At 41.3% G+C, this 25391-nt stretch overlaps 1 protein-coding gene across 1 annotated transcript; it reads left to right on the top strand.

Annotated features, from left to right (window-relative positions):
- The first annotated feature begins 5833 nt into the window (after window positions 1-5833).
- Window positions 5834-24409, top strand: Ckap2 (cytoskeleton associated protein 2). The gene is made up of 9 exons (XM_034519843.2): window positions 5834-5983; window positions 12056-12137; window positions 13836-13908; window positions 13992-14815; window positions 15644-15848; window positions 16448-16618; window positions 18200-18269; window positions 22878-23118; window positions 23887-24409. The coding sequence occupies exons 1-9, from the start codon at window positions 5875-5877 to the stop codon at window positions 24128-24130; spliced, it is 2019 nt and encodes a 672-aa protein (XP_034375734.1). The 5' UTR covers window positions 5834-5874; the 3' UTR covers window positions 24131-24409.
- The last annotated feature ends 982 nt before the right edge of the window (window positions 24410-25391 follow it).

Genomic DNA, 25391 nt, shown 5'->3' with positions numbered 1-25391 from the left:
TCCCCCTATGCTGGGGCATCAAGCCTCCACAGGACCAAGGGCCTCCCCTCCCATTGATGTCAGATAAGGCCATCCTCTGCTACATATGTAGGCTGGAGCCACGGAACCCTCCATGTATACTTTTTGGTTGGTGGTTTAGTCTCTGAGAGCTTTGGGTGGTCCAGTTAGTTGATACTGTTCTTCCTATGAGGTTACAGTCCCCTTCAGCTCCTTCAGTCCTTCCCCTAGCTCTTCCATCGGGGTACCCGGGCTCAGTCCAATGGTTGGCTGTGAGTATCTGCATCTGTATTGGTCAGGCTCTGGCAGAGCCTCTCAGGGAACAGCCATACCAGGCTCCTGTCAGCGAGCACTTCTTGGCATCAGCAATAGTGTCTGGGTTTGGTGTCTGCAAATGGGATGGATCCCTAGGTGGGGCGGTCTCTGGATGGCCTTTCCTTCAGTCTCTGTTCCATTTTTTGTCCCTGTCTTTCCTTTGGACAGGAACATTTCTGGGTTAAAAATTTTGAGATGGGTGGGTGGCCCCAACCCTCAGCTGGAGGTGGTCTCTACAGGTTGTATCCCCCCTTCATTGTGTATTTCGGCTAAAGTCAACCCCACTGAGTCCTGGGAGCCTCTTGCTTCCCTGGTGTCTGGGACTTTCTAGTGGCTACCCACAGTTCCCCATCCCCCATTCCTACATATTTTCATTTTTATTTGCTATCCTGACCCTCTGTACTTCTCTCCTGTCCCTTCCAATACCTGATCCTGCCCCCCTTTTTTCTCCCTCCCCCTTCTCCCTCCATCTCTTGTGATTATTTTGTTCCCCTTTCAATGTAAGACTGAAGCATCCACACTTTGGTCTTCCTTCCTCTTGAGCTCCGTATGATTTGTGGGTTGCATCATGGGTATTCCGAGCTTTGGGGCTAATACACACTTACCAGTGAGTGCATACCATGTGTGTTCTTTTGTGTTTGGGTTACCTCACTCAAGGACAATATTTTCTAGTTCTATCCACTTGCCTAAGAATTTCATGAATTCATTGTTTTTAGTAGCTTAGTCGTACTCCATTGTGTAAATGTACCACATTTTCTGAATCTGTTCTTCTGTTGAAGGACATCTGGGTTGTTTCCAGCTTCTGGCTATCATAAATAAGGTTGCTACAGACATAGTGGAGCATATGTCCTTGTTATATGTTGGAGCATCTTTTGGGTATGTGCCCAGTGGTGGTATGGCTGGGTCTTCAGGTAGAACTATTTCCATTTTTCTCAGGAACCACCAGATTGATTTCCAAAGTGGTTTTTTCAGCTTGCAGTCCCACCAGCAATGGATGAGTGTTCCTCTTTCTCTACATCCTCACCAGTATCTGCTTTCACCTGAGTTTTTGATCTTAACCATTCTGATTTATGTGAAATGGAATCTCTCAAATTCATCTTGAATAACAAAAAAAACCCTAGGATATTATAAACAATTTTTAACAATAAAAGAACTTCTGGGGAAATCACCATCTCTGACCTCAAACTGTACTACAGAGCAATAGTGATAAAAACTGCATGGTATTGGTACAGAGACAGGCAGTAAGATCAATGGAATAGAATTGAAGATCCAGAAATGAACCCACACACCTATGGTCACTTGATCTTTGACAAAGAAGCCAAAACCATCCAGTGGGAAAAAAGACAGCATTTTCAGCAAATGGTGCTGGTTCAACTGGTGGTCAGCATGTAGAAGAATGCAAATTGATCCATTCTTATCTCTGTACAAAGCTCAAGTCCAAGTGGATCAAGGACCTCCACATAAAACCAGATACACTGAAACTAATAGAAGAGAAAGCGGGGAAGAGCCTTGAACACACGGGCATGGGGAAAATGGCTTAGATTCTAAGATCAACAATTGACAAATGGGATCTCATAAACTTGAAAAGCTTCTGTAAGGCAAAGGACACTTTCAATAGGACAAAACAGCAACCAACAGATTGGAAAAGATCTTTGCCAATCCTACATCTGGCAGAGGGATAACATCCAAAATATACAAAGAACTCAAGAAGTTAGACTCCACAGAACTAAATAACCCTATTAAAAATGGGGTACAGAGCTACACAAAGAATTCTCAACTGAGGGGTCTTGAATGGCTGAGAAGCAATTAAAGAAATGTTCAACATCCTTAGTTATCAGGGAAATGCAAATCAAAAATAATTTTTAAAAAGAAACCTTTGCCAGTCAAGGCATTTTCCTCGTATTTTTGTCTGTTCTGTAGTTTTCTTTATTATATCAGGTATATGTTTCACCTCGAGGTCGTCAGGTTTTGTATAAAGTTAAGGTAAAAATCAAGTTAGCATTTTGTGTGTTGTAATTCAGTTACCACAGCTGTTTATTAAAAAGTTGTTTTTGGCCGGGCGGTGGTGGCGCACGCCTTTAATCCCAGCACTTGGGAGGCAGAGGCAGGTGGATTTCTGAGTTCGAGGCCAGCCTGGTCTATAGAGTGAGTTCTGGGACAGCCAGGACTACACAGAGAAACCCTGTCTCAAAAAAAAAAAAAAAAAAAAAAAAAAAAAAAAAAAAAAAAAAAAACCCAAAAAGTTGTTTTTGGAAACTGTAAACATCAATTGGCCAGATAAGGTAGGGTCATCTTTCTGAAATCTGTTATATTCCATTGTTTGTCTTTACGTCACACTGTCTCAGTTACCCTGGTTTTATAAGTCTTGACAACAGAATCAGGTTCCTGCTGTGACTTGGTACTCTTTCATGGTTGTCTTGCCTACCTACATTCTTTGCATTTCGTGTTCATCTTTAGAGTAACAGTGTAGGGCCTTCTGACACAAGTGTATATTGTTCAGTTAGTTCCTGTAATTTCTCTCTGTTATACTCTTCCACTGAGTGTTTTTGCCAGAGACTTACTTTTTGAATTCTGTGAGATTCTTTTCAATACCAGCCTTGCTGAGTCTCTGTAGGGTCATCCCTGTGGGTCACTTTCTTTCCCAGACCTTCATAATTGTGTCCTTGGATCTGACCCACCCTGCTCTCTCAGAAGCATGTTCCTTGTTTCATGTACCCACAGGAGAAGCTGACTGACAACAGTCATATGTGTATTGTTTATAGACAGCTGTGTTGACAATGACCTGTTTTGAAAGATGTCTTTTTTGACCTTTTAGGGAAGAATCTGTCTTCCATCCCAACACTATAAGATGGTTGTACCATATGGGATATGCGTGTTGAAAAGCAAGCTGTTCATGTGTAGGGAAAGCCCTCATGGACTGTCCATCATACACTTTGGCATGTCCAAAATCAAGCAAAGAGGTACAGAGGGGAGAGTTTGAAGAAAGAGTTGTATGATTTTGTCATAAATCTCAAAAAGAAATGAAAAGGGAAAAAAAGCTATTCTTGGAGTGGGTACATCTGGAAATTTCTAAGAAATTGCCATGTTGAAAAAAAAAATGTAATCTCAAAAGGTTTCCTTACTGTATCAGTGTATTGAGATCTCCATGGCTTATTGTTTTATTCAAGGTTTGTTTGTTTGTCTTAACTATGGATACTTGAAAAAACTATTAAAGTGAATTTTACAGACATAAAACTAACTGGGTTTTAAGCATCAAAACTTTTTAGCCGCCCCCCCCCCCCTTTTACCATCTGGTTGGATTAATTAAGATCCTCTAAAGACCATAACCAAATCAAATGATTTATTTACAGGCTGTGCTCCTAGTAATCCAACAATAACTGTCTCCCAATGGGAAGTCCAAGAATCTGGTCATTGTTCAATCCATGAGACTGTATCTGAGCAGTCTTAACCTGGTGTTGAGTCCTGGAGGATTCTTGGAGGGCTGCTGGTCCTGTCTATGATGGAATTCTGAAGAGGTAAGTTCTAGTACCAGGGAAGGGATGCCTTCAGCAGCAGGATAGAGGAACTTGCCAATGAGAGTGAGGGCAGCCAGGCAGAGAGCAAAAAGCTTCCTTCATGTCCTTTTCTGTGAACTGCCACCAGAAGTGCCCGGCTTCTCACCCCTGACCATCTAAACAAGAAAACCCCTCACAGCATTCCCAGCTGCTGAGGTTTTAGCTGGTTCCAGATGTAGTCAAGCTGACAACCAAGATTAGCAATCACACTGATGGAAACTTAGCGATCGGCTGTGTCAGCGTGAGCAATGATGCCTTTAAAAACGAGAGCTGTTTGCCTGTGGCTTCTTCTGAAGTTGGTAAAGCTACACTAAAATACGATATTTCAAAAGTTAAAAGAAAGAAAGAAAAAGGAAGGAAGGAGAGGAACAAGAGAAAAGCTGATCACTGCTGAGAGCCAGCTGGGGAGACCCTCTGGCCTGGGTAATAGGAAGTAGAAATTGTAAAATGAATTATATATTCCAGCTAGCCCATATTAAAGACACGGAGTCTTGGTATTTTATTTACAAGCTATAAGCCTAGACTGGGCCGGTTTGGAGCTGTTCTCACTGACATCCCTAGCCACATGACCCTTGTTACTTGCTGTTTCTCCTGGCCAGGTGCTCATGGGCCATTCCTCTCAAGGTGGCCTACTTGTCCCCTTGTCTTCTTTCTCCTTCCCTTGGTTTCTCCTGAGGACCCCTGCCCCCCACTTGATCCTCAAATAATGCCTTTCTCTCTCTATAGCCCAATCATAGGCTCTAGTCTACTAACTTTAAACTGAGGAGCAAGATTTACATAGCATCTCTGGGTGTATAGTTTGGGGGCAACCAGATGTTGGGAGCTGGTATTTAGCATTTGTATACATAGCAGCACCAGACCAATTTCCAGTTGTTCTCCCTCACTTAAACAAAAAAAAACAAAACAACAACAACAACAAAAAATACAAACCATGGCCTCCAACATGATGTAGTTGGGGCCTGGGATTGGGGTGGGATGTCGTGTTCTAAGATTGGCAAGGGGTGGCTATTTAATGGGTTACAGATAGCCCAGGATAAATTGTATCTGGGCCCTGTACCCACAACATCTCAACCTCTCCACAATCTTTGAGGTTCCGATCAGTTAATCAATTTTCCTAGAAATACGTTTCATACATGTCATCTTCCTGAGGGCTGGGAGTACAGGGGTGAACCACCACTGCCAGTGTGTCTGGGTTTTATGTAGATGACTTGTTTAAATGATGGGCATGAAAGATTATGACAGCACACCTAAATATACAAACGTAGACAGACTGTCTAACCAGAGTTGGTTTATCTTCCCAGAATTACGGGTTTTTTTCTCAGTTTTTTTTTTTTTTTTTTTTATTTCTTTATTTCTTTCTTTTTTTTTTTTTTTTTTTTTTTTTGTCTTTACAAATGTATATATTAATGCATGGAAAGGGCCGGGTATACAGTTGTAATCTTAGCACTCAGGAGGCCAAAGAGGATTGCGAGTTCTAGGCCAGCCTTTTGCTACATAGCAAGATATTCAATACAATAATAACATAATAAGAGCACAAAGGTAGATCCCAACTTAAGATTTTGTTTGCAAGCTGTGCAAACATGGGATACTTGACATCTGAGCTCATCATCTCGCTCGTGAGATATAATCGCAACCTAATTCTGTTACGCAGCTCCAAAGATCATTTGGGAACTTGTCCTCCTCCGGGAAAGAGCTGAGCCTTATCCCTAAGGAGCGCACCAGCGTTTAGACAGGTACAGCCATCTGCTGTCCTATGGCTTCCTCTGGGCTGTGTCTGAAGACATGCCCTGACTTGTCAACCCTAGTCCTGCTCCATCCTGACGATTCAACAAGCCCGCTCCAACGGCGTCATCCATCCAGTTGGAAGAGCATTGTTTGAGTTTGAAATTTCTCGCCGGCTGCCAACTACACGGATTCGGGGACGGCCCCGCCCCTCGTCCGGGCCCCGCCCTCCCGCGCTCATTGGTCGATTTAATCCACGCCGGCGATGAGGCGCGCGCATTAAAAGATGGCAGAGTCCAGGAAGCGCTTCCTTGGCCGGGCTGTGAGGAATACCTTGCCGGTGCCCCAGGACTTGCAGCTGCCCCCGACCAAGCGAGACCAGCCGGCCTTCAGAGGTGAGCGACGGCACGGGGCCTCGGCCGCTAACTCTCTTCGAGAGCCTAGGCCGCTGCCGAGGGTAGCCCGGTGCCTCACTAGAAGCTGCCGGGGGCAGCGGTTTATCTTCGGGGTCTGAGGGCGGGGGCGGGGCGGCCAGGACCCCCGACTGCGCCTGCGCGCAGGTTCTCCCATCTCTGTGCTTGGAACGTGAAGGTGAGGGTGGGGCTGTCTGCATGATGTCCTGGACGTTTTGGAAAACTGGAGTTGAATGGTCTGCCCCAATCATATGGAAAACTTTCTCACCCAACCTAATTCTGTAAGTTGGTCAGAATTTGGCGACTGGTATCACGTCTGTCCACAGTTGCTTCTTGTAGGCTGGCTTTCTGGAGCCCTATATTGAAATGGTGTTCCCTCCAATTTTCACACGATTAGGGCTTTTGATGCTATTCATTCATTCATTCATTCATTCATTCATTTACTTATTTATTTGGGAGGCTGAATCCTAGAGCTTTGTAAATGCTAGGCAGGTGTTTTATCATTGAGTTATAGTCTCAGCCCAGACAATGCATTCTTACTGCAGAGCAGTTGTGAGCATCGTTCTGGCTAAATTTGTGTCGACTAGACACAAGCTAGAGTCCTGAGAGGAGGGAACATTTTCTCTATGGAAAAAATGTTTCCATAAGATAAGGCAGGCTGTAGGCCAGCATGTGGGGCATCTTCTTAATTAGTGATTGATGGGAGAGGGACGGGCCCAGCCCATTGTGGGCGGTGCCACCCCTGGGTTGTTGGTCCTGGGTGCTATAAAAAACAAAACAGGCAGAGCAAGCCTTGAAGCAACACTTGTCCATGCCCACCAGATTTTTTACCTAACTCTTTTGTTGATGTACTATGGAAATGTGAGCAAATGAACCCTTTCCTCCCCAAGTTGCCTTTGGTCAGGGTGTTTCATCATAGCAACAGTGACCCAAAAACTGCACTTTTCATGTAATTTCTGATTAATGGGACCATTTCTCTAAATTGAGAAATTTCCTATTGTATTGTTATAGAAATAATATATTTTCCCAGGGAGTAGTCACTCCACACCCTTAGTGGTTTAGTAGCAGTTGTCCACACTGGCTAACACCCAAGGAAGAGCCAGCCCTAAATAAAAGATTTCAATAGCTTTATATACACTTTAGACTGGCGCTTTTTTGTTGTTTTTGGTGGTGGTTTTGAGACAGGGTTTCTCTGTAGCTCTGGCTGCCTGGAACTTGATCTGTAGCCTGGAACTTAATCTGTAGACCAGGCTGGCCTTGAATTCAGAGAGATCCATCTTTCTCTGCTTCCTGAGCTAGGCTTCTGCATTTTCCATTGCTCTCATCCTTAAATCTCTTTTAGATCCCAGTCACAGGGGACATGTCGAACAGTTTAAACAGAGACGGGGGACTGTTAAGTCTGACCACTTGGTCCGGGTGGGAAGTCAACACAGCAAAGACATTGTCAGAATTATCACTAGTGATATTCTTTTCCAAATCTTTGTTGCCCAGGCTCATCGTTTCCCCCACTGGAGTTTTTAAAAATCTTTTTATAAAGCTCCAGTTTCAAATTCTGTGTTGCCAGGCACTGTGGCACATGCCTTTAGTCCCAGAGCCTGGGAGTCTACAGAGGGAGTGCCAGGACAGCTGAGGTTACACAGAGATACCCTGTCTTGAAAAACCAAAATAAAATAAAATAAAATAAAATAAAATAAAATAAAATTCTCTGTCCCAGGGAACTAAACACTCAGGTTCTCACCACTATAACTTTCAACTATTATTTGGATGCACAGATAGGCATAACTCATTAAGGAAACCAGAAACAGAAAGAAAACTGTTTACAAACCTTTTATTACCAGATATAACAGAACTAGTAAAATTCGTTGTCAGAGTTCAGTCCTGAGGAGCCGTGGTGGCTGGCCCTGTGGGAGCATCATGGCCAGTGTTAACATGAGTCCATTGGGCGCAAAGGGCATTGTGACCCCATCTCTAGACGGCCCCTGTTGGATTCCTAAAGCTTCTACTGTGTGTCCTGGTTTTCAGGTTTGCAGTGGGAGCTGGAGAGCTGTTTTTCTGTCAGCTCTGAGAGGCTGGTCTGGCATTGTTGTTTGTTTCTAAGGTTTATTTATTTATATAATATATATAATTATATAACTCATTGTTGCTGGCATGATGGATCTGCACCTGCAACTAAGTGTTTAAATAAGTGCCCATAGTTCAGCCTGCTGTGTTGACTGTGGCAGAGGCTCTGCCTTATACATTATCTTAAACTCTCCTGGGGTTGGGAGGGGGTGGGGGACACCTTATACAATCAGGCATCGGCCTCTCAGCCTGGGACTGGCTTTGCTAAGAGGAGAATGGAAAGCCAGGACAAATTGAACTAGCATGCAGGGCTCATGCCAGTTGTCTGGCTGGCTTAGATAAAAGACCACCCATTCTCATCACTGTCTGTCAGTCCGGGAACCAGTGAGTGAAGTGTAATTGCCAGTTGCCTCTTGTGCTGGAGACAGTTAGGATGTTATTGCAGACGCTTAAAGATTCTCCTCTGGGTGAGAGAATTCATCTGCCTGTCTGGGAAGACATGAGGAGTAAATCATCTTCCCTGTAGATAGGGAGGAAGCTTTCCTGGTCTGGTGTGCACACTGGCAGACAGGAGCAGCAGACTCTGGCGAGTCTTATTTCCCCATGCATCCATATGCAGTAATGAGGTTAGCATGCAATTTACTGTGACCATCCTCACAGTAAGTCCCTTCAAACCCGACATGCAAGTGTCTGGTCAGTTTAACCCATTTTCCTTGGACATTCAATTCTCTATAATTTTTTTTAATGTACCTATTTTGAATAGTATTTTATATTAAACTTTGCATTACCTGCTCAAATTTAATTTCGAAAATATATTACATTAGATTATGTAATGTGGGATATAAATGGGTTTCTCCCTCCCATCTTCTTTGTGAATGAATTACATTTGTACTTGGTGTGAATACAAACACAATTCTGGACACATAAATGATATTTAATCTCTTTTATATTTTTTATTTTACTTTGAGACAGTCTCTCAACATAGTCCTGGCTGTCCTGGAATTCACTATGCAGACCAGGCTGGCCTTGAACTCACAGCCCCACCTGCCTCTGCGCCTCCCCCACCCTATCATGATTAAAGGCACGTTGTTACCACCCTGCCAACAACTTTTATAACTTTTATAACTTTTATAACCAGATTACCTTTGTTTTAACAGTTTATAATAAATTAGTAACTCTCACAAGATTAGGGTTTTGTAAGCTAAGGTAATTTATCTCTCTTAAGATTTCTGATTACAATTTTTGAACTGAAGCTCTTTAAATACTAAGGTAACACACTTTATATGATAAGTACAGTCCATGGGGAAACTGGGACCTTCATTATCCTGTACAGTGCAGTTTTACAGAATCTAAGTCAATTTATATGATTTTTTCTATTAAGTAGCTTATTTTATCACAGTAATTACTGCAGGGGACAGGAGGATTGATTGTCACAAGGAGACAGTTATAGGAATAAAAGGTGTACAATTAATTCTTACCACAGTTTCTCCCAATACTTAAAGCTTAACAAAGTTAGCAAAACACACAGGACAAGACATATGTCTCTAAGTTAGCTTTTGTTAATGTCAGTAGACCCTTGTATCCATAGGAACAGTCACTGTAACCACTGAGTATGCTCTTGAAGTCATCCCTTGTAAGTCCTGTTTAACATAGTCAGACCTACTGTGACTTAGCGTTAAGCTTTTATGGTTTTGTCTCTTTATCTGATTTATTCTGTTTAAAATGATTTAACCTTTTTATTAGAAATATAACTTCAAATTTATATCTTTTATTGTCTCACTGATCCTGAGAAAGAATTTTAGAGACAGCAATAACCTTGAATGAGAGAACATTCTGTATAATCAAGGACAAGGCGGGGAGAGTACTCAGAGAGCTAAACATTTATAATTGTAGTTTTAGACAGCAGACTATTTTTATAGTCCTGGAAACATCTAGTTATTTTAAACTTTACATATAAATCACCTTGACTAGACAATTTAAAAATGTAAGCATCAACCAGGGTGTGGTGGTATACACCTTTAAATCCCAGCACCTGGGAGGCAGAGGCAGGCTACTGATTTCAAGGCTAGCCTGGTCTGTCAAGAGAATTCCAGGACAGCCAGAGCTACACAGAGAAACCCTGTATCAAAAAGAAAAAAGCAAAAAATTAAATACCGTGAGACATAATCATAATAAATAAATTTATCATTTATTGTAAGAAATTTTCCTAAAAAGGTTGTGTGTATGTGTGTATCTCTTCTTCACTGAAGCTTCTACCCACTAAATATAGCAGCTTTCCCAAAGCTACATAAGTGCCCCTCTGACACCCCCCCACCCCCCCCCTAGTTTTCCCAGTCTTTGTATCCTATCTCCAGAAAACTTCAGGCCTCATGCAATTAGGGCCTGGATAATCAGGTGAGGGTACCCTTACCTTGACTGTCTCCTTGAAGGGATAGTAACAGTTAACAAGTGCAGCTGTGATTATTTTAATAGACACAGCTGGAGTTCTGAAGATGACCCTTGTTTAGCTAGAATGTATTATACATCGTCACTTTAACAAAGAGATGACTTACATAGTCTCCCTCTGGAGAGCACAGCTAAAGACCTCTCTGTGCACAGAGGCGTCCCTGGCTAGCAAGGATGCCTGGGATCTTGGCCAGTGTTTAACCTGAGCAGGGCTCAGTGGAGAAGACTATATGGCCCATTGGAGTAACTGGCCAAAGGAGCCCTTCCTTTTCTTTTTAAAAAACTCAGAGCCATTTACTTGTTCTGAGCAAGATTCAAAACTCCTTCCTCTTTATGAAAGGAGCCCCAAGTTTTAATTGTACCTTTTGTTTCAGAGAGGGGGCGTAGGGAGGGAGGGGGTAAAGCGAGGGAAGTGAAGGGGGAGAGGAAGAAGGAAGAAAAAGAGGAAGGAGGAGGAGAGAGAGAGATGGTCACAGATGGAGCAGGCTTCAAGGATGAAAGTGGGTTTGCTACCTAGTTTATATGGCACAATCCGGCTGAACAGGCAGCTAATTTTCTCACAGTTCTTCCTCCCCTGCTTGGGGACAAAGGGGGTCTCTGCTGGAGATTTCTCCTGGCTGCCAAAGAGGCAGCACCTTCACTCACACATTCAATCCAAGGGTACACTACTTTCTTAATGGGAAACCTTACTGTCAGCTCTCCTAGGAAGCTTCCTTAGGCCTGTTCTGAGCCCTCTTCTCCCCTATAAGGTGGGGCCTGGTTGAGACCTTGGGGCCAGTCTACCTTATCCTGCTGGTTTACCTTTGAACCTTTCTTGTGTCTGAATGAACCTGGACATTGTCTGGAGAGTTTGGAGTGCCCTCAGAGGAAGTTCTAGAAATAGGTTGGGTGCACTCTCCCAGGACTCCTCTCCAGCCATTTGAACCGTTCCCAGCCGCACAGAGGCTGGTGTAGAAGGTCACACTGGGAACCTCCATGTTGGTTATAGAAATAACCTACTTTCCCAGTGAGGAATCCTTCACACCTAACTTAGAGACTAATGAAGGGAAAGCTCTTTACTAGCACTCGCCAGCTCTGGCTGATGTCCAAAGAACTGGCTTGGGAGAGAAGAGCGCAGTAACATATACACCGGATTTTATATATGTGCGTTTTATATATGCTGTCATTGTTAAATCTGGTTTAGGTCTTGGCTCCAGGATAAGGCTGGCTACTTAGGCAGATGGAAGATTGATACAGCAAAGATATTGCTAGAACTATTTAAGTGTGGTTTTTTTTCTCAAATAGTTGTTACCTGGCAGAATTATGTTTTTATTGATGAAAACACAAGGGACTTTTGTGGTAGACTAGGACTTTGTATGACTTAATGTCTCCTAAGTAAATCCATTAGCAAGTTCTTATAACATCAATTCTATTAATTTGATTTTCCTCTTCATCAATATCAATATAAAAAGCACTGTCTCAAAATAATTTTTCCAAGAAATATAACCTTTTACTCAACCATATTTGATGTTTTAACTAAAGTTGACTCTGTTGCTCCTTCCTCTCTAGAACAAAGAAAACAAAAACTCAAGGAATATCTGTTAATACGACAAACAAAGTTTCCATACAAACAAGAAAGTCAGATATCCAGGTGAGGTCAACTTTAACTCAGTTCTGGAGAATTCCATTAGAGGTGTGCACTAAGAACCTAACGTGCATCTCATCTGTAATTTTTACTTTCCTGCTAATCATATTTAACTTTAAAATGAAATGAATTTTATTAACCCAGTTATGATTCCAGATATTATCATTTTAACATGTGATATTTGAAAGTATTATGAGGTTTGGAAATGTATTTTAGTAGTAGAATGCTTGCTACCCCTCAGCACCACAAAAGAAAAAATATTATGGCATTATACCCTCTATTTTGGTATCAAGTCTTCAAAATTCTGGTGTGTCAACACTTTCAGCACATCTCGGTTGTACCAGTGGCTGCTTTATGTGGGTGATGCACTAGATCATCATTCTGCATATACGTTCAAATTCTTTGGTTTTTCGAGACAGGGTTTCTCTATATAGCCCTGGCTGTCCTGGAACTCACTCTGTAGACCAGGCTGGCCTCCAACTCAGAAATCCGCCTGCCTCTGCCTCCCAAGTGCTGGGATTAAAGGCGTGTGCCACTGCCGCCCGGCATACCTTCAAATTCTTAAAGGGAAGCAGTTAATTTTCACCTACTCGTGAATGTGTATTCAAGGTACCGTACACATGTGCAGTCCAAAGTAGCCTTCAGGTGTGTGTGCTCTGTGAATGGAATTGTGGCAGTCACCTGCATCTGCTGAGCTATCACCGGTCCAAGAGAAAAAGATTTTTAGAGCAGAGTGGATGTATATGTACTGAAATACTGACTTAGGAGCTGTGCTAGCCTGTCAACATCAGTGTTTGGTTTTGAAAGTCTGTATTCTAAACACTCAAGTCTCAAACAAAGTTTCTTCTGTCCCCAAGTACATATCATGGGTTGGTACCACTGCAGGTAAGATAGATAGTTTCATGTGTCTTTTGGTAAAACAATAGCCTAGATGTGGCAGTAAAAGAGTCTTTTAAGGTTGGTGTAGTGTTTCATGCCTTTAGTCCCAGCACTCAGCAGAAGCTGGAGGATCTGTGTAAGTTGAAAGCCAGCCTGGTCTACAGAGCTGAGTTATAGATAGACCCTGTCTCAACAAACAAATGCAAAACAAAACAAAATATGAATCTTTTAGATGTGACTAATATTTGAATCAGTGACTTTGAGGACACCAGGTGGCCCTCTATGTGGGTAGACTTTATCCAATAGAAAAGCAGAGTTTGAGGATATTCATCTTGCTCTGTAGTCGGTAGGAATTAAAGTTTTATTAGTTATAAGAATAACAGATTTTGTCAGTTCTACCAAGTAACACTATATACACATTTTAGCATACACTGAATTTGTGACTCTGTTTTAGAATTACTGTTGTGTCTAATTGACAATAGTTTATTTCCAACCTTGATTTTTACACGCAGTTGGTATCATTTAGCTAAGGGTAGTCAGATATTATACTAGTCTATAGCTAAAAAAATAATTGGGCTAAGACTTTTAAACCCATCTTGTTTACCCCATTAACTATATTTTGCTTAGAATAACCAAATCTTAATTCATTTCTTGCTTCAACTTACAATTTAAGATTATGGGGCCTTGAATGAACTCTGTAGTGGGTATTTATTTGCTTAGTTTATACACAAGGGCTCAGAAATTAGTTATTAGATATTCTCTTGCCTCTTCCCTAAAAGCACATTTTCTTTGTACAGAATAATTGTTTTTTCTTTTAACTAATAGAGATCAGAAAATGATGACATCTGAGGATCAGGTCCAAGAAGGGAACAAAGTTGTGAAACTCAAAACAGAAGTGGTAAGATGTGTCTAGCCCTCAGACCTTCCAACACTCTATGAAAAAACGGTTTCTGAGATATTGATTTCTTTTAACTCTTCTAGGCTGATAAAGAAAATATTGGAAGTACAGTTGAAAAAAACTGCCTTCCATTAAAAGCTGGAGAGGTAGCCAGCTCAGAACGACATAGCCTGAAGGACAATATTCAAGCCGTGCAGTTATTATCAACGAGAGATGACTTCTCAGGTCAGACTGTGACAGACCAGGCATGTCACCATAAAGACAGTAAAAAGATGCAGATGACTGAAGAGAAGCCCAAACAAGACACGAACATGTCTAAAAAACGAGTGCTTGGCTATTATCATGGCCAGATTGTTCAGTCTAAGATTAATTCATTTAGAAAGGTTCCCAGTGTCAAAGGCGAGAGTCTTGCCACAACCAAGAAACTTCCCACTGCTGTGTCTAAAGCCACAAAGGCTCAGTGTGAGCCTACAAATGCCATCAGTGTAAGAGCCTCAAATACAACTGCTGCCACCAAGTCTGCAGACACTAAATCTGTGAGCACCTCGTCAAAGAACACACTTGTACGACCACCTATCCGAAGCCTCCACAGTAGTGCCCACAGCGCTGCGAAACAGGGCCTCAGCAGGCCCCTTACCAATGTTACAGTCAGAAAAGGGGTGCCTGAAAGGGAATCACATCGATCAGAACCAGTTGTGTCTGTTGTCAAAACCAGTTCTTCTCAGGACACAAAAAGAGACAAGGCCCCATCAAGAAGCATAATATCTAAAAATGTAACCTGGACTAATTCGTCTAACACCAGACTGATAGTAAAGTCGAAAGATACTGACCAGCGCAGATACACGATCGCAGGAGGAGCCGCTGTTCATAGATCAGCTCAGCTCAAAGACACCGCAGCAGAGGGGAAGTGAGTAGATGAGGCTCACTTTGTTTTCTTAGTTTTCAGTAGAAAACCGGTTGTGAATTTAGCCTGTAACTTCCTTGAACGTATTAGAATTTCTTGAATTTATTATTTTCTGCCTCACAGGCAGATTTATGTATGGAACAAACAAGCCAAAAAAGTTATGTATTTAAGTGTGGTTTACTGGTTGCTTCTGATCTTAGTTCAATTAAAAATTAAATTAACAATTAAAAACAGTTGAGAAATACTTACAATTTATTTAAAAATACATTCTTGGCTTCTTTGGGGGGAGGTGTTATTTATTATTTTCTTTATATGTATGAGAGAGCATTGGATCCCCTGGAAATGGAGTTACAGTTGATCGGGAGCCTCCTGATGTTGGCGTAAGGAACCAAGCCTGGGTCCTCTGGCAAGAGCAGCAAGCACTTTTAACCTCTTAGCTGCCTCCCCAGTTCCAGCATATATATATGATCTTGTTATGTTCAGGAGTTCACCTCTGCAAATCAATATGTTCCACCAGTTTAGAACTGCGGATAGACTTGAAGTTGTTTTGATTTGTGAATGGGTGGTTTATGCACATGTATGTCTTTGCACCATGTGTGTTCCTGGTGTCCACAGAGGCCAAAAGAACAGGTCAGGTCCTCCAGAACTGGAGTTACAAATGGTTGTAATGCATTGAGTCGTGCTGGGAATCAAACCAGGGTCCTCGGAAGAGTGGCTGGTGCTGCTGAGCCGCCTCTCCAGCCCCAGACTTGAACTCTATTTAACTACTCCACTTAGCAGGATGCCGTCATCAAAACCTAAGTAACGTTTATGTGCCATTTCTGATTGTAGAGCTCAGAAGACCGAGTGGAGAACTGGCAAAGGGAAGGGGCTAAGAAGACCTCCTCACTCAGTGGTCACCCGGGCTGAGCCAAAAGGCCAACATGAGAACCCAGTCGGGTCCTTCTGGTCTACCATGGCGGAAGAAGACGAACAGAGATTATTTACCGAACAAGTAAACAAAACAATTTCTGAATGCCTGAACCTCATTAATAAGGTAGAGTCTCTTTTTGTTTTTATTTTTTGTTATTGTTTTTTAATGTGTATGGCTGTTTTGTCTGTATTTATGTCCATGTGCATTCCTGGTGCCTGCAGAGGCTGGAAAATGGTGTCAGATCATCTGGAACTGGAGTTAAAGATGCTTGTGAGCCACCATGTGGTTGCTGGGAATTGAACCCAGATCCTCTGGAAGAACAGCTGGTGCTCTTAAATGCTGAGCCATTTCTCCAGCCCTCTTGGTAGAGTCTTTATCTTTGTACAGTCTACAATTTAGAAATGTTATATTTTAAGATTTAATATTATTATTTTATTTATGTACTGAAATAAGTTTATGTGTACCACATATATACAGTTGGCAGCAGAGGCTAGAAGGCGTTGGATCCAGTAAATCTGGAGGTTACAGGCAGTTGGGAGCTGCCCAGCATGGGTGGTGGGAATCACCGACTTGCATCCTGTGGTGGAACGTCAAGTACTCTTGACTGCTGGGTCATGTTTCCAGCTCCTGTCAGCTTTTTATATTGCTCACTATTCTTGATTATAGTCAGATTGTTAATTGTTTAAAGTTTGTAGCTCACAGATTATTTCTTGGTATTTTAGGGGTGCCCAAAAGAAGAAATTTTAGCTACATTGAATGACCTGATTCATAATATTCCAGATGCCAAAAAACTTGTTAAATATTGGATATGTCTTGTACGTATTGAACCAATCACAAGCCCTATTGAGAATATCATCTCCATCTATGAGAAGGCCATTCTGGCGGGGGCGCAGGTAAGGTCAGAGTGTGCTGATGGTCAGTTTCACCGTAGAAACTATTCCAGGTTATGTCGGAGCACATCACAGTGCAGCCTGATCCGATGGTGACTTACGTGACTGTGGTGCTGCCATCTACTTACAGGAAGTGAAAGGACGTGGTGTAGTTCAGTGGTAGTCAGGCACAGGTCAGAGGACGTGGTGTAGTTCAGTAGTAGTCGGGCATAGGTCAGAGGATGTGGTGTAGTTCAGTGGTAGTGGGGGCACAGGTCAGAGGACGTGGTGTAGTCCAGTAGTAGTCAGGCACAGGTCAGAGGACATGGTGTAGTTCAGTGGTAGTCGGGCACAGGTCAGAGGACGTGGTGTAGTTCAGTAGTAGTCGGGCATAGGTCAGAGGACGTGGTGTAGTCCAGTAGTAGTCAGGCATAGGTCAGAGGACGTGGTGTAGTTCAGTGGTAGTCGGGCACAGGTCAGAGGACGTGGTATAGTTCAGTAATAGTAGGGGCACAGGTTCAGGTCCTAGCAGCAGAAACAGTGAAGGCTGCAAGGATTGCATTATGCATGCTTTTCAACCTTATAAAACTTTGCATTTGTGTACCAAGAGTTATAATACTTTAGAAAATAGATACAAGCTGAAATATAAATTGAATGAAACTGAGAATATTTTAGCACAAAATATCCTCCTATACATTTCCTATAATGGAACAGAAAGGATATTACAAAAAGTAAATTATGGCACTGGTGCAGTGATACAAAAGGAGGAGGCAAGGCTAAGATGGAAATTGTAGTGTAAAGAGAGATGACACGGAGGCAGAGACTCGGGAAAGAAGCAAAATTAGCCCTGAAATTGAAAATAGGATTGATTATTCTAGAGCTGGAACTAGGACTATGAGCTAGGGCTTCCATTTTATAAACATTCTTATATTAGCAAACATGGTTTTAAGGAACATAGTGAACGCTTTTAATGTCTTTTGGGTAACACAGTTTGAACAAGTGAAATAAGTCGGATTGACAACCTTAAGATATTCAGAGAGGGGGCTGGAGAGACGGCTCAGCAGTTAAGGGCATGGGCCGCTCTTCTGGAGGTCCTGAGTTCAGTTCCCAGCAACCACATGGTTTCTCAGCAGCCCTCTTCTGGCGTGCAGGTCTACATGCAGATAGGGTACTCATACATAAAAATAAATACATTTTTTAAAAAAGATATTCAGATATGAATTAATAGTATGAGACATAAAATACAACTAGAACTTAAATTTTTCAAAAGAGCCTGTTAGATAATCTGATCAGGTATTGAATGTATGATAGCATTCCATCTGTTCATTGCTTTTGTTTATATTGAGCAAGCATTATTAGTTATCAAGGCCTAAAAGGGAAACTTTTATTGTTTTAGGGGATTTTTCTTGTTATTGAAATTCTGTCCTTAAGTTCATTTTTCTTATTCTATTAAGTTGAAAGACATAACCATTTTCAATCTTAACAACAAATGTTTATTTTAATATAGGAAAAATTTTCACTATATCTAATATTTTTAATTTATATAACCTAATTTTTTGACTATGTACATTTCTTTCTTTGTTAAAAACATTTTTTTAATTGAAGCCTATTGAAGAGATGCGACATATAATCATAGATATTCTAACAACGAAGAATCAAGAAAAAGTCAATTTGGGTAAGTTTTCTATGGGTGAATTATGATTTTACTAACATGTACTGATTCAGTTTCCCTTTTGTCTCATTTAACCTTTTTTTTTTTTTACATAAGGTTTTCTCCATGTACTTCTGTTGACCTGCTTCTGAAATGCAATAAATGTCTATATTATGTAGATATTTTAAGCCAGATATGATAGTTCACACCTATAATCCTAACACTTTTGGAAGGCTAAGATAGGAAGATTGTTAAGGCAGTGCTTGAACATAGAGTAGGGCCTGGAACATAGATAGAGTAAGGTCTTGAAAGAGAAGATTGGCATCCTAGCTCTTGGCTGCTGGAGCAGGAAGATCATGGGTCCAGGCTAGCCTAGGTTATGTAGAGTGAGACCTTGTCTCAAAAAACTTAAGGGAAAAAAAAAAAAAAAGAAAATTAAGGAATCTAATTCAGAAGCTATATCTACTACCGGGTATGAAAAGTTTCTTTCTGGGCCTTAGATTTCTGTCTAAGTGGGGACCATAGGGCTGGTGATACTGTGGCTTTAATCACAGCACAACAGCTCTCTCTCTTTCTTTCTTTCTTTCTTTCTTTCTTTCTTTCTTTCTTTCTTTCCTTCCTTCCTTCCTTCCTTCCTTCCTTCTCTTTCTTTCTTTCTTTCTTTCTTTCTTTCTTTCTTTCTTTCTTTCTTTCTTTCTTTCTTTCAGATTTATTTATTTTATGTATATGAGTTACTATAGCTGTCTTCAGACACACCATAAGAGGGCACTGGATTCCCTTACAGATGGTTGTGAGCCATCATGTGGTTGCTGGGAATTGAACTCAGGAAGAGCAGTTAGTACTCTTAACCACTAAGCCATTTCTCCAGCCCTATTCTTTCTTTCTTTCTTTTTTTTTTTAATGAGGCCGTTTGATGAGGTAATCTGTAAAGACCTTTTAGCTTATCTGTTCTGGATTCTAGAAAGTTTTTGTATTGATAAAATTTCAAAGTTGTAGAATAAATTAATAGACATATTAAAAAAAGAAAAATGTATTTAGGACATTGTTGCTAGACATTGTAGTTAAGTTCCTGTAATCCCAGTGCTGTGGGAGGCTGAGGCTGAGGCTGAGGCTGGAGGATTCTACATTTGAAGGTTGATTATATAGTAAGATACTGAGGCAGCTTTAATTTAACATTCACAGATGTAAGTCAAGTGGAAAACTTGAAATAAAAGCAGTTATCATACTGAACTTTAAGTGTGTCATGTAAGTTTCTAATTAATATGCAAGATTTTAAAAGTTCTCTTTATTGGGGTCAATATGCTAATGACATGGTAATATAATGCTGTGTAGTGTGTCAGTTTGACCAGGTGGTCATATTTCTTTCTATTGGAGTGATTAATTCAGCGTCAGTTGGGTACCTATTACTATGTCCAGAGAAACATGTGGAACATGTATATAACCTGATGATATCAATCAAACTTAATGACTAAGCAAGAAGGAATAAGAGGTTGGAAACCCAGAAGCAAATGACATGGAAAATTCAAGAACACTTTAATATTGTCTCTTAAGGAGAGAAATAAAAATAAGACATTTGAGATAGGTGTGGTGGTCCACTCTTTTAGTCCCAGCACTAGGAGGGGGGTGGGGGAGGCCAGTGGCTCTCTGAGTTCTGGCCCAGCAAGAGCCACATAGTGAGACCCTGTTAACAAACAAACAAACAAACAAACAAACAGATTTTCTGAAGTCTTTAGATAGAAAAAAATCTACCATAAAGCTTTAATGTTCTGAAATTTATAATACTCAAATATAAAATTGGTTTTACTGATCAAAGTGAATTCTAGGTGACAAGAAATCACGTGAGAAAATACTGCTAATAATAGATGCTGTGTGTCTCTCAGGTACACCAAGCTCATACACGCAGAGCTGAGCACATGATGTGTTTCCTAAGCCTGATCTTTTGTTCTTTTCAGTAAGTGTTGTTCATGGCAGAATCTTGCAGGCAGTTTTTTTTTAAATTTAAACTTATTTATTACTTTGAGTCTTTTGTCTGCAATATATATCACATACATGCCTGCTGCCTTTGAAGGTCAGAAGAGCATAGAATCCCCTGGAACTGGAATTAGAGAATCCCGTGGAGGCTGGGGGATTGAACCTGGGTCCTCTGCAAGAGCAATTGCTCTAACTGCTGAACCATCTTTCCAGCTCTTTGGGGTGATTTTTTTTTTTTTTCTTGAATAACTTATATGTTACAATCTTTCTACTTCTCTGTTCCTAGCCAATTAATTTGATTTTAACTTTCTAAGTATCCCTTAGGTGATTTAACTTCCATTCTTTCCATCTCTAATTCACATACTGTGCTGTGGTCCAGATCACCTTTGCTCTTTCCTGGCCTCTCGCACTAGATGTCTAATTTAAGTTGCCTGCTCCTTTAAAATCCTTGCAGAACTGCAGGCAGGATGCCCTGTTGTTCTTCTGTCAGCTTCTGGCTTTGCCACTCTACGTTATTGAGATTTTCTCTTTTTCTAGAAGGGTCTGTATTACCTTTGCCGCCAGTGTTCTGTATGCCCGTTGGCCTTTTCTTATTTCCTGCTTAGCCTTTAGACTCAGTCCCGTCTTCTTTCCCAGATCAGCCATCGCACTTTCCCACAGTCTAGCTAGCCTACATGAGGTGTACCTGGTTTGTTCCAATTCCCCTATCTAGCATTTGCTGGACTTGAATATTGTTAAATCATTTGTCTGTGATCTAAGCTGTAAACTCGATGGGCAAAGCAGTAGCTAGTATTCCTGACTATTGTATCTGTAGTACTGATGCAGTGCCTGGGACACACTGGGCACCTGAGTGTTCAAGAGTTCGTATCCCTGTCCATACTTCACTGTCCACCTCCTAAACACTAGCAACCCAGCAGCTACTCACATAGCTTTAATAGAACCTTTAATACTTTTCTTGATAATTAAGGCCAGAGGTCTTTTTACATCAGTAGGTTTAATATGATTTCTCTTAAGAATTTTACATCTTGTGGCTGGAGACATGGCTTAGTGATTAGGACCATTTGCTGCTCTCACAGAGGACTTGAGTTTGGTTCCCAGCACACATGTCAGGTGGCTCAAGTCTACTATAACTTCAACTCCAGGGGATCTGACCCTTCTGGCTGGCACAGGCAACTCTATATGCATATGCACATGCACACACGCACAGAGAGGGGGGGGGGGAAGAAAGTAAATCTGACAAATATAAAATCAAACAGATTTTCAAGTATAACTGGATATGGTGGCTCATACCTAGCACTTGGGAAGCAGAGGCCAGCCTGATCTAACTAGCAAGTTTTAGGCCAGCCAAGGCTAAATAGTGAGGCTTCTAATTTCAAATCTAGTCTGCTTTCTTTTGAACTTTATCTTTTCTCATTGCTTCCTCATTCCCATTATTTTTTTTTCTCTCTCTGGAAAACAAAACCCCTCCTTTGACATTAATAACTTCTTAGCAAGAAACTTTAGAAGGGAGATCCCTGACACACTTGTACAGACAGGCATTCCAATAAAGATGTGCAGTCATGTATTCATTAAGTTCAGCCTCAAGTTTTTATAGTTAGCCTTTCCTTCACATCTAAACCTCAGTTAACTTTTGAAGTATGTATCAACTACTTTGTTTTCTTAGCATCGTGGTTTGTCCTTGTCATTCTGGGCCAGTGTTTATCTCAACCAATTCTTAAGTCTCCAGTGATTTCCTCCTATCCCAACTTCTTGCATATAAAGTTCATTATAGTCCAGCTCCTGTCTTCCAGTCTGAGCTCATCACTATCTCCCTATGTATAACACTAGTTTTTCAGGTAAGATTAACTTTCTTCTGTGCTTCATTAGAAGACTGTCTTTTGGTCTTATTAAATACTTCTTTTCAGGACCTATTCTAGAGATTACTTTTGAAGCCTTCCCTCACTGTCTCCCTGTACCATAAGCGTACTTCCTTGTTTTAGCGAGGGTTTCTATTGCTGTGTAAAACACCATGACTAAAAGTAACTTGGGGAGGAAAGGGTTTATGTCAACTTACAGTTGTGCATCACAGTCCATGGCTGAGGAAAGTCAGGGCAGGAACTCAAGCAGGGAAGGAGCTGTTGCAGAGACCGTGGAGGAGTGCTGCTTACTGGCTTGCTCTCCGTAATTTGCTTAGCCTGCTTTCTTATAACATCCCGGACCACCCACCCAGGGTGACACGCCCTATAGGATGGGCCCAACCACATCAATCGTTAAATAAGAAAATGCCCCACAGGCTTGCTGCAGACCAATCTGACAGTTGAAGTTCAGTTTCTCAGTTGGAGTTCCCTCTTCCCAAATGACTCTAGCCTCTGTCAAGTTGACATAAACTAGTCTAGTTCATTTCTTTTTATAGGTCCAGCAACTTTTTGTTCCTACTTGACTTACACCATTTTATCTCATTTAAGAGTCAATTGTTCTTCCACTGTGTCTTTCACAGCACATAGTCTTAAGAACTGGGAGGGTTCCATTCTTAAATTTGTATTTCTGCACAAGGGATAGTAAATATTTGTTAAATTGTTGGCAGAAGTGCGTACATAGAAAACATAATGGTTAGGCAATGTAGTTTGGTTCTGTCTTCTTGACATTTTGTTTAAATAGTTTAAATCTTGAATTTTTCTGTAGGAGAAAATATTGAGGAGGCTCATGCAACCAAGGAACATATCCAAGAAGGAAATGTTGAAGCTAATCTAGGGTCAGGAAAGCCAGAAGAGGAGAAGAAACAGCATGGGAAAGTTGAGGTTTGTGAAGACGATCAAGACAACAAAGCAGAAGATCCAACCAATGACTTAACAACCCCAGAGTCAAAAACTGAAGCAGGTTGCCTAATTCGATATAATATATCTTCTACACCACGGTTGCAAAGGTAAATATTTAAAATGGAATGTCATATGTCTTCATGCTCCAGTGATAATTTTGTTAAAAAAAAAAAAAAGTTAATGCTAAGGGTTAAAAATCTGAATATGATGGCTCATGGGTAATGACATCACACTGGGAGGCTGGCAGACAGATTGCTGTGGATTGACGTCTAACTCAGACTACCCCGTTCCAAACAGGATGAGAAAAGGCCACTGGGATACCTGACCTTTTCATTACTATATCAGCTTTTTTTTCCTGTATGGCGTCACTTTGCTAGCCTTGATTTCCCACCACATGCAATGTGTACCACCCACAACTTTTCCCAGGCATCCTTTTGATATATTTTTTTTTTTTTTGAGATTTATTTTGATGTGTGTGGGTGTACCTGTATGTGAGTCTTTGCAGCATGTGAATGCAGTGTCTACAGAAACCAGAAGAGCGTGTGGAATTTCTCTGGGACTGGAACAAACAGTTTGAGCTGCTATGTGGGGGCTGGGATTCAAACCTGGGTCCTTCCCCCCCAAGGCATTTTCAAGATTGAGACATTTTGGGTTTACATTTATTACTGTGTGGTTAATAGCTGTAGGGCTTGGGATTAAGAAATCAGATGTTTTTAGAGCTACTCAAGTGTCCACATAACACAGATTGTAACGGCAAGTAGAAGTATTTGATAAGACAGTCGTCACATGGGTCCCACATAGAAGTATGATATGAGAAACAGCAAAAGTGTAAGAAAAATTTGAACATGCTTTTGAATAATTTTGTGTTTTTTCAGTATTAAAAAGATGCAACATGATAAAAATTCTACATTTAAAGAGCTGAAGTTTCTGACACCAGTGAGACGCTCACGGCGCATTCAAGAAAAGACTCTACAATTGCCAGCCATGTTAAAAGACCACGACCCTTCTGTGTCCTCCCTGGAGCAGCTGTCTGAGTTGGGAGGGGATGCCTTCCTTTGCCGCCCTAACGCAGCGCTGTGCCCTCTGTTCGTGGAGTCCGGCGGGGCCGAGGAGGAGTAGCTCTCTGAGCCCTGAGCAGCTCTGTACGTTACTCCCATGGCCATGCATCAGGCAGCTTTATAGTAGGTTTGCAGTTGTCCACAGGCCTAAGTATGATACAGGGAACTTCATTAGAGTGTTAATGTGCTTTTAAAATATAATGTTAGCTGCTTCACTTTACTAATTACTTAACTTAGTAAAAGAAGCATAATCAGAAAATGTACTCTGTATAAACTTCTATTTTTACAGTGACTTTGTTTCTAATGTTTATAATAAATATATGTATGATATTCAACGACATTTCATTCATTGATTGGCTTATTTAATAATGGAACTGACTTTAGAACCCTGCTATGGGGCTATAGTCAGCTGCCTATGGCACTTATTTCAACAAATATGCTCTGGGGGTCTCAGGGTGTGCTCCCAGTACAGAACACTTGCCTAATGTCCAAGGCCTGGGTCCAGTCCTTAGCACCACAAGTAAAACTACTTTGTGAAATGTCATTTAACCACAGAAACCAAATTTAAACTTAGTTTTGGAAATACATTGCTAAATTTGTATTTGTATTTCTTACTACCCCCACAACCCCAGACAGGGTTTCTCTGTATAGCCCTGGCTGTCCTAGAACTCACTCTGTAGACCAGGCTGGCCTCGAACTCAGAAATCCACCTGCCTCTGCCTCGCTAGTGCTGGGATTAAAGGTGTGTGCCACCACTGCCCGGCCTCTATTTCTTACTTTTAATTGTGATAAAATAGCTGACAGAAATAAGTGAGAGTTATTTTGACTTAGTTTTTGAGGAAGGTGTGGTAGAGGGATGGATGGAGGGATGGATGGAGGGTAGTGCCATCACCGTGTTGTGTTGCTTAAACCTTCACAGACTCAGTAGTTACCCACTTCAGAACCTTCAGAACAGTGCCTCAAGCTGAAGACCGGGCATTTTAAACATAAGCTTTAGGGATAACTCAGATTTAAACTGTAAGTTTTGGTGAGGCCTAGGAATCGAAAGCTTCATGTATGCTAAGCATGGACTGTATGGGTGAGCTGCCTGCTCAGCCCCTAACATCATCCTTTGATGTTGCAGCTCTTCTGTTCACCACAGGTGGTCTGTACCACGCCCAGCTTTCTCCAGGTATCTTTTTTTTTTTTTTTTTTTTTTTTTTTTGAGATTTATTTATTTTTGTGTGCATGTATATCTATGCACCACATGAGCGCAGTACCCTCAGAAGCCAGAAGAAGGTGTGAGACCCCTGAGGCTGGAGAAACAGACAGTTGTAAGCTGC

This window comes from Arvicanthis niloticus, chromosome 16, assembly GCF_011762505.2.
Source record: "Arvicanthis niloticus isolate mArvNil1 chromosome 16, mArvNil1.pat.X, whole genome shotgun sequence".
Lineage (NCBI taxonomy): Eukaryota > Metazoa > Chordata > Mammalia > Rodentia > Muridae > Arvicanthis > Arvicanthis niloticus.
Note: the sequence above shows the minus strand (reverse complement) of the source record. Positions and strands in the feature narration are given on the sequence as shown.

Bases quoted from the DNA above. Each gene is read 5' to 3' on its own strand.
- Ckap2 (XM_034519843.2), top strand. From the start codon at position 5,875: ATGGCAGAGTCCAGGAAGCGCTTCCTTGGCCGGGCTGTGAGGAATACC. The intron at 5,984-12,055 runs GTGAGCGACGGC...CTTCCTCTCTAG, and splicing joins AGACCAGCCGGCCTTCAGAG to AACAAAGAAAACAAAAACTC. The intron at 12,138-13,835 runs GTGAGGTCAACT...TTTAACTAATAG, and splicing joins CAAGAAAGTCAGATATCCAG to AGATCAGAAAATGATGACAT.